The sequence below is a fragment of the Sinocyclocheilus anshuiensis genome, unplaced genomic scaffold (assembly GCF_001515605.1).
Source record: "Sinocyclocheilus anshuiensis isolate Anshui unplaced genomic scaffold, SAMN03320099.WGS_v1.1 scaffold822, whole genome shotgun sequence".
Taxonomy (NCBI): domain Eukaryota; kingdom Metazoa; phylum Chordata; class Actinopteri; order Cypriniformes; family Cyprinidae; genus Sinocyclocheilus; species Sinocyclocheilus anshuiensis.
This window is the reverse complement of record NW_015539892.1, coordinates 332,338-342,009: the sequence shown is the minus strand read 5'-3', so window position 1 is coordinate 342,009 and position 9,672 is coordinate 332,338. Positions and strand designations below refer to the sequence as shown.

At 35.8% G+C, this 9,672-nt stretch overlaps 1 protein-coding gene across 1 annotated transcript in view; it reads left to right on the top strand.

The window, feature by feature from the left end:
• The first annotated feature begins 6,190 nt into the window (after positions 1–6,190).
• The window catches only part of LOC107685826 (tetraspanin-2-like), a 24,237-nt gene continuing 20,755 nt past the window's right edge, over positions 6,191–9,672 (top strand). The window contains exons 1-2 of the mRNA XM_016482562.1: positions 6,191–6,202; positions 7,264–7,366. Coding sequence (XP_016338048.1) covers positions 6,191–6,202; positions 7,264–7,366 — 115 coding nt within the window. The remainder of the gene's footprint in view (positions 6,203–7,263; positions 7,367–9,672) is intronic.

Sequence of the window (9,672 nt, the reverse complement as noted above, 5' to 3'; positions counted from 1 at the left end):
CTTTAAGGAAGTATTTTTATAAAGCATACACCAGACTTTCAGATATATAGTCTGGTCGTCGAGTTGAGGCACTGAAACTGTATTACTTATAGAACCTAACAGGACAGAATAAAGAGTTGAATCATTGTTCAGTGAGGGATAGCAAGTTTGCTTGCAGTACATGGTGTCAACCTGAAATGTATTTAAATACTTTTTAACCTTTTGATTTTTTTTTTTTGATAATATATTAATTTCTAAATAATATCTAAATGGATGGAATGTTTGAGACAAACTAATAACGTAAACATCTGGAAAATATCTATCTATCTATCTATCTATCTATCTATCTATCTCATAATTGTTACTGTAGACATTCAGGTCTGAGGAAAACGCGGGAAAGAAGCATTGCCATCGTCCTGCTGGACCAATGGGCGCTGGTGTTGACGGTCCGTGAGTGGATTCGGCTTGAATAATATTACTGACCTACATCTCTGAGACAGGCCTGCAGACTTATCCATCGTGGTTACATATATATATACTGATGTTTCTAAAGACCCTATCTCTGGCAGAACAGCTGCTGCAGTATTTATTCCAAAGTTTCAAACTAGTATTAAGAAAAGAATAACTGATCATGTTTGTGTCTTCTTAACCCAGTGCTGGGTTATATTTAACCCAGCATTTTTTAAAGTGTAATGTAAGCTTAATAACATTTTGGTGGGTTCCCGGCGCTCATGTGGGAGTGGAGGCTACTGAAGTGGTTGATAAGCTTGCTAAGCACGCTCTTAAACACTCAGAAATAGATATTCAAGTGACTCTTAGCAAAAATGAGGTTAAAGGGAAAATTAAAGAATTCATAAACAAAAAAAATGTCAGGAAGTATGGAAATGCTAGGGCTGTCAAAATGGCTGAAAAACTAAATTCGAATTTTGTACTTAAATATTATTAAAATTCGAATTATATTCCAATTTAAAATGCATAATTTCAGTTAGGGTGAAGAAAAGCTTTTGGCTTCTCTTCTGAGGCCAAAAGAGGGCGCATCATTCAAAGCATAAGATAACAACTATCTGTGAAAAAAAGTGCATAATGTTTAAACAGAACAAGGTAAAATATATGGTGCTATTGTTAAATACATTAAAGGAATAGGATTAATCAGGAGAATTTAGGAATATATATATATATATTTTTTAATATATATAAATATGTATATATCAGTTGCTTATTAGTGCTTCACACTCAACAGTCCAGTTGGTGGCGGTAAATGCACCAAAAGTTGGTTTGCCATCCGCCATAAAACGTTATTAGAAGAAGAAGAAGAAGCCTGCACATTTGCGCAAACATTTTGGTCGAAACGGCGAGCGCGCGGAACGAAACAGCAGGCAGGATGAGCAAACCGAAAGCCAATCACACAGAGTACATTTTTCATTTAAAAACACAAGCTGCAGTGGGATGGGGAAAAACCCGCCATAAAGTCTCGAGAGATGTTTTTGTTGAACTTTAATTTTACATGGCTTCCTAAACATGCGGCTCTTTTGTGTGAGATGCGAGTGCAACGGTGACAGATGTCCCTCTAGAAAATGCGTGAAATATGCGTTATATGTGTGAATATGTGAACGGCTTGGTTTCAGTTTTGACGTAAAATCTTCTCCGCATTGATGTTCTCTTTTCCCGCAATATTTGTAATATGTGTTCTGTGTGAACTGCTTGGTTTCGGTTTTGATGTAAACAAGATCTTCTCCGCATTGTTCTCTTTTTCCGCAATATTTTTAATGAACAACACAGCAGCGCCGCATCTAGTGGCTTCAACTGGATAGGCTAACAAAAACATTAAAATGCAATGACACTTACATCGTCATCGCATCTCGTGCGTGCGCCACTGATACGGCTGCCTCCTTAACACACACCTAAAATTCGAATGCAACGTTTTCTGTTAAATACATTAAAGAAATAGGATTAATCAGGAGAATTTAGGAATATATATATATATATATTTTTTAATATATATAAATATGTATATATCAGTTGCTTATTAGTGCTTCACACTCAACAGTCCAGTTGGTGGCGGTAAATGCACCAAAAGTTGGTTTGCCATCCGCCATAAAACGTTATTAGAAGAGCTAACTGAGACTTGTTATAGCACTTGCATATCATTGCTCTTTTGTTGATTTTGATTGCTTGCATTGTCCTCATTTGTAAGTCGCTTTGGATAAAAGCGTCTGCTAAATGACTAAATGTAAATGTAATATAGTGTGTGTGTGTGTTTTATTAAATGTATATTTATTAATGTATTAGTGAGGTTTTATTGTGTTCACTAAGCTATCACACAATAATTGACATTTTATTTGGAACATATAACTTACAAAATGGTTCTAGTTTAGGATAGTTTTATCTAGGACAGTTATGGGCAGTTTTTAGCCTTCCTGGTGCTCAAACAGAAGACCATGGCATAATCAGCAAGGTCACTGTTTCAATTCCCAGGGATAGCAATTACTAATAAAATGTGTTCCTTGAATGCAATGTAAATCACTTTTTAGACAAAAGTCTGTAAATGTTGCTAAGTGTTTAAAACCATACAAATAGTGGTCGACCGACATGGGATTTTTAATGGCAGATGCCGATATTGAGAAATCAGTCTGGCCGATATGAGGCCGATATAATAAATGTAATTACAGTAAATGAGAGACATGCAGAAAATTGGTGAAACTAAATGAACATTTATTTTGCATAAATAATTATTAAAACCTAAATTAAAAATATGTAAACAATTGAGGTAACAATTACTGCAACCTTTCCTTTTCTTTTGCTGAAACATCTACAAAAAAATAAATAAAATGATGTATTTTATGTACAATAGGCCTACATATATAGTTTACCGAGCAACAGGTTGTTTTAATTATAGAATGGGATAGTTGGTTAATAATAAAGATTTATGTCTTTGATCTGTTTCGTTTTGCTTGTCTGTTTCATTGTAAAAAAATAATACAAGCCTGAAGGCGTATAATTACATGCTTGGTTATCAGCATATAGCAGCATTAAATAAGACCAGAACATATGAAAAGGTACACTTCATATATTCATATATATATATATATATACACTACTATATTACGCCAATCATGGGCAATCAAATACAGCGGATATTCCTGAATAAACATATAAAGGAATTCAAACTTATTATTATTAGCCTACTTAGAGTTCTCGTGTCGATCCAGCTTTCATTCTGGAGTGCACCGGCTTTTGAGTCCACCGAAAAACAGCATCTTGTTTAGAAGTACCCGAGAACAACGCGCATATCTGAAGAAGAGCCAGTCACGGAATTTTTGATTGTTTGTGAGGTAAACATGATTTCATTTTTGCTTGAATTCGTTTATATCACATCTGTGTCTCCCACCGGAGCTGCCGCTGGACTGCGGATCTGATGCATCACGGTACGTTGGAATAAGACATTGCTGCACACCAGAGTGTTATTGTATGAAGCACAATGTAGCTTCACGTTTGAAAGTGAATGATGATTGATCATTTTAATGTCTGTCAGGTGCTGGCTTCACATCTGAGTGGCTTGTCTTAAAGAGGAAGCATAAATGCACGATATGGTTTCAAAATCCGTTTTGAAAAACATCAGCCACATGGAAAGACTTATCGGTCGATGCCGATATTTAAAAAAAATCCAAATATCGGCCGATATATTGGCCGCGCGATATATCGGTCGATGACTACATACAAAACCACACTCATAGAGAATAGGCCCAGTCTCTCCTGTATGTATATATAATGCTTGAACCTCAAACGGTTAACTGTAACCATTCCATAGCATAGGAGAATCGGTTGCTTATTGTTTTTTTGGCTGTCTGTTAATTCACTTGCATGTTGGATATTGTCCCAGTGTGTTTTATTTGGCTCCAAGAGTCATTTTCTAGTACTCCCCACCAGCTGAGAGTGACAAATGTTTAACAGAGTGTCAGTTTGTTGTGACATTTTTGACATAACTCACGCTTGGCTAGATACATAGAATTACTCTTATTTATTCAGGAATCATTTGAGATTGTGATGTGATTTCCGTCGGTCAAGTTATAGAAAAACTGTGTGGATCCATATTGCGTTTCAGAGTGGAAAGCATTTGTCTAAAGCTGATTATGTCAGTTTGTTAATTGTACTTCCATGAATGTGTCGATTTACTATCAGGATTTTTATACCTTGATACTTCTTACATTATGTAAGAAGCAAACGACATACACATAATCCAACGTAAGTGGCTTTGAAATTCCTCTGTGGCTGTGTTAACTGTTTTTAACATGCAGACTGCACATGCTGAATGAGCAAGTCTTCAGTCAGTAAAGTATCAGGTTACTGTGGAAAGTAATTGAAAGTACCACCCTCTTGTGCTGTTTTCAACACTCCTTTATTCACTGGACTGCAGTGAAGTCTGAAGGGTGCATTGAAACTGACACTGAACTCTGGATAATAGTGTTATCATTTCTTCAAAGACCAGGCCACATTGGTGATCAGGTTTTTGTCACATGCATGCAAAGCGGAGAGATTCTAGACTTAAGTAAAATCCTCTGATAATAATGTTACAGCATGTTCTGCGAGGTGGAACTAAGGTTATATTTTTATAATTTTATGGTCTTGGTTGCTTTTGACAATTAGTTTGTATGATAAAAGTACAATCCTTGTGCTATAAACACATAAATTCATCACTGTCAAAATGAAAGGTATCCTGGTTTTCCCTGCATGCTGCTCCTTCTCAAAGGGATAGTTCACCCAGAAATAAAACTCACCCATATGTTAGTCTGACCCCATATTAATCACTATGATTAGCACACTTTATTCCAAGTATGCTGAAGTCAAATGATAGCTTTGTGTGAGAAACAGACTCAAAGCCATTATTCAATCTTCCCTTCATAATTTGTGCTTATGTTAAAAAAAAAAAAAATTGTGCCTTCCATTATTAGTGTATCACATCACAGAAGTTAAAGTCACTGGTTTTCATGTATCATATGACCAGTTGTGATGCCTCAAGTTACACTCGAAGTCTGTTAGTGAACAATACTTAAAATGACCGCTATTTTTATATTTTAATGGTGCTTTTTATCCTTTTTGTAGCTTGGCAGTATAAATCACCAGTCTGTTTTGTTGTATGAAAAAATGGATCATAGACACGCTGTGCTTTTGTGTTTTATGGTACGTTGCATTGGAGGTTTATATTTTATCAGTTAATGCATTCCCTGACAATCAAACCCATGACTTTTGTGTAGCTAGTGCCATCTTTGAGCTACAGGAATGCATTATCTCGATACATATGCATTATTATAGATGGATAAAATGTCATGTAGCCTAAATAATTGATGATAAAATTATAAAAAATGATAATAAAAAGTATAATGTTGTCTAAATGTATACTTATTTAATGCATAAGCCAACAGATCTTATAATTAGATTGGATCAGTGATATTTTAGTATTATTTATGGACTGTATTGTATTTATTAATATTTTAAATTTTTTGGTTACATTTTCAGTTTCAGTTTTTTTAAGTTAGTAACTTTGTCAAGGGCTTTTGGTGTTTTTATATTTCTATTTAACTTTAACTTGGCTTAATGTTTTATTTTTTAGTCATTTTAGTACTTCAACTTCAACTTTCAGTTAGTATTTCAGTTAGTTGTTTCATTTCTTTCATTATTCTTTAATTTTAGTTTCTAATTTTTTTTATTTTTTAAGTTTAAGTTTTAATCATAGTTTCATTTCAGTTTTAGTTTACAACAACACTGCATTAGATAAAACAGAATTTTATTTTCCATTTGAAGCTCATGTGAAAGAAGTTATTTTAAAGCCTCTCTTCAGTCTTCAGTCTTGGTTGTTTGAATCCACACAAAAGTCATAGGAACCGTTCAAAGAGCACATGTAACTCCTCCTACACCTCATCACACTGTGATTTTTGTTACTGCGCTAATGGTCACATTAGATTGGCTTAAACTGTTAGTGTAAGATGTAATGTAGGACAGTGGCGTCAGTCATTGGTAATCTGTAGAGTGGTCTCACTGTGCTGGACAGCAAGGCCTTTGTCTTTGAGAGGGCAGGCAAAAAAAGAAGTGGGTCGTTGTCCTGTGCAGTTTTATGTCCTGGTGTTGCGTAGGGTGGGCATGAGGGGGCAGGGGATGGTGGATGCCAGCAGGGCAATCCTGTCAGACTGGCTCAGCCTGCCTGTTGATCATAGAGATGGGCACCATAGTAGATCTACAGTGGCCTAAAAACTATTTAGATGCTCAAATTATACTAAAACCACATGCTTGATGCTAGACCTTTTCTCAACCTTTTCTGAATTGCCTTTACAATAATCACCTGGTCCATGGAATCCCATTTCCACCAAATAAGAAAAAAGGATGCTTTGTTAAATCATAATTATGTCATAAAAACTCATTGCCGTGGCATGACATTTAAAGTCAAAATTATTAGAAAGTCATAATTATGACTACAAATATGGACATAATTTCTGACATTAAAAGTTATGACTGACTTTTTTCATTGGAATTTTTTTTGTCAAAATTAAGAGATGACAAAAGTGTATTTTTATGTCATAAATGTGACTTTTTATCACCTAATTTTAAGTTTTTGTCATAATTATATCTCATAATTATGAATTTGTATTTTTAGTATTTTTACATATTATTAACACTTAAATGTCCTTTCATGAAACAATAAATCATGAAATTATGAGATAAGAGATAATGAGATGACAAAATGTAGACTTTTTATGTCATAATTATGACATCTCATCATTTTGAGTTTTTGTCATAATTTCTACTTTTTATCATAATCATGACTTAGTATTTCACAGATTTAACATTGCAGATTGAGACTGATTTAACTGAGCAAACATGAACTGTAGACTCACTGGAAAGGATAAATATTTGTGAATATAAATGTCTAGTATGTTTCCCTTTGACTTGATAACTAGGTGGCAAAAGGACTTTCTGGTGTCCTTACAAATGGTTGTTTCCTGTATCACAATAAAGAACTTTATCTTACAGAATTTCAATCAATGCTCTATTTTAGTCAAGGTCATCCCTCAAGTTACGGTGATGGGAAAAATGCAAAGTATCCTGTTCTCAAAGTCAAACCCGCATTCGTGAGTTTGTACCTAAATAGACCTGTGCAGAATGTGAAACCAGTGACATGGAGTAAACCAGCAAATGTCTCACAAACATTGTTTTTTCCTTTTGTTAACAGTGATCTAATGAAGTGGTGATTTTTCTGTAGATGTTTTGAATTTGTTTCACTCTTGTTTGCAGCTTTCGGGCTCACTGGTGTTGGCTGTGGGATTATGGTTGAGGTTTGACCCAGACATGACCAGCCTCTTAGCCGAAAATGATGCCCCTGAGCACTTCTTCATTGGTGAGTTGGAAAGGAACGTTAAAGCCCACATCAAATGTTTACATAATAGTCTTTGTAGGTTTCATAAACCTGCATAAACCTAAGCTATAATATAGTGTCAGGAAAGCAGACTTACAGGGGTTATTAGGTGAGGAAACAGGCCATGTGTACATCTATGAATGGGAGAGACTGTAAAAAGAGGCCACGTGACCAATGTATAAAATGACCAACCACAGTTTCCTTTCTTTTTCTGTGGCTAATATCATACATCATTTAGTCGTCCAGAGTGAAGATTTAGTCGCATATGCGAGTGATTTACTCGCAATGTAGAGGGTTATAATGGGATAAAAAGTCTGTGTTGCTATGATCATGTGGCATTTTTTAGTTCTACCATGGTACTTTATTATCAATAGCAAAGAACAGAAAACGTCATAAGGTAATCCATACCTTGCAGTTTCATTCATGCAAGCACAACACCAACACCCTATTAACAAAGCACAGGGCTCCAACGGCAATGTCAGGCTAAAATTTCCCATCTGCGTCATGGAGCCCTAATGGCCTCTGTAATGGCGTATCTGATATTGGTTTTAGCTGTGATGAATGAGCAGGGACACTGGTAGTTCTTGCTAATAGCTAAAGCTGATTTCTCATAGGAGAGGCTGTCTAACTGGTGTCGGTGAATTATAAAACCGTTATTTCCCCTTTAGCTCTAGATTAGTCCCCAGAGCAGGCAGTTGGTGGTTGTAAAGCTGCTCTCTCCATATACCTCATTGGTCTTGTAGAGGATTGATGCAGTAATTAATTTATTTAAAATGGTTAGGGCTCACTAGTTGTAGAACAGTGTTTAAGGACATCTATTTGCTCATTTAGAATCCGGCATCCTACTGTTTTTCTGCTCGTGGCAGCAATGAGATGATGTACATGGACCTCTGGTGACTAGACTGCGGTCTTGAGCTGCATTTAAATGCTCATAATGGACAAACAACTACTTTGCAAGTGCTAACCACAGTGATTATGAAACAAAGTGCAATACTGGGTCATTAAGTCTTGATATCATATGCTCGGATACCCAGAAACTGAGCAGTGAGGTTAATCAGCACTAGTATAACCTTAAGCAGAAATGTTTCAATAATGTCTCTGCGACAGACCAAATATGAAAAAAGGAGAAGTGAGAGAAGCTCTGTGGATCCATCTCTGATACACAAGATAACAAGCATTTCCTGGCAATATGCTTATACTTGGAACAAACAGTTTCTACCCAGAAACATCACTTGGCAAACAACTATGCGGTATGAAGCTAATGGAGCAGATACATAAAAACAAAAACAGGAAGCAAGATGAAGAATTCAACAAAAATACAATATTTTATGTGCTAATATTATATATGTTCTTTTATTTTTATATGAAACACAGCTCAGCTCAGACTTATTTAACTAAAGATATTTCAGATGCTGATTTTGGTATCATGTGAAAAGCAATATTTACCAGATGCAAATTACACTTATTTTAGCCGCAGAAGTGGCGGTAGTTTGTGATACTTCAATAAACGGATGATTGTGCTTTTTAAGTGAGCTAAAATCCTAACATTAAAGTAGGGGTGTGAGATCTGACGATTTTATATAGTGATCGATCTTGAAGACGTCTATGATCTACTTTTCAAGCGAATTGTAGAGATTGTGATCTTTTATGCCCTCATGTCGCCGGTCCTTAAAAGTTTAACATCCAAATCTGTCAAATCATGTAACATTACTGTCGTAAAAGGCAGTTTACTGTGGGACATGCTTTATTTTAAAAAGAGTTATTAAAAGCGCATTAACTGAAAGAGCCTGTTCCTCAGACACGTTCTGTGCGTGTGCTCCGAGGCGGAGCTGAACACGAACAAGCAAAGTATACTTGGGGTTTCAGGCGTGCACATAAACGGTCAAATATATAGAAAATATGCCAACATGGGGCTGCACGATTAATCGAATGTGATTGTCATGCGCATCTTGTCAGTAAAGGCGGTTCTGTGATTAGTAGTCTCCATCACGTGCTTTCAGGTGGAGCAGCATTTACGACACAGAGCCGTAGTTCACTGACAAGCTATGCAAAATCGTGTTCATAATCGCACGATTATGAAATCGAAGAAATCATTCTGCAATTATGAAAGCTGTTTGCGTAGCTTGTCAGTGAACTACGGCTCTGTGTAGTAAATGCTGCTCCATCTGAAAGCACGTGAAAATACCACATTTAATATGTTTTTACTCAACTCACTTCATAATGTCAGTCGAGTGTTTGAAATAAATCCTTCTGTGAGATGATGTGGCTTCTTACACAGAATAAGGCAC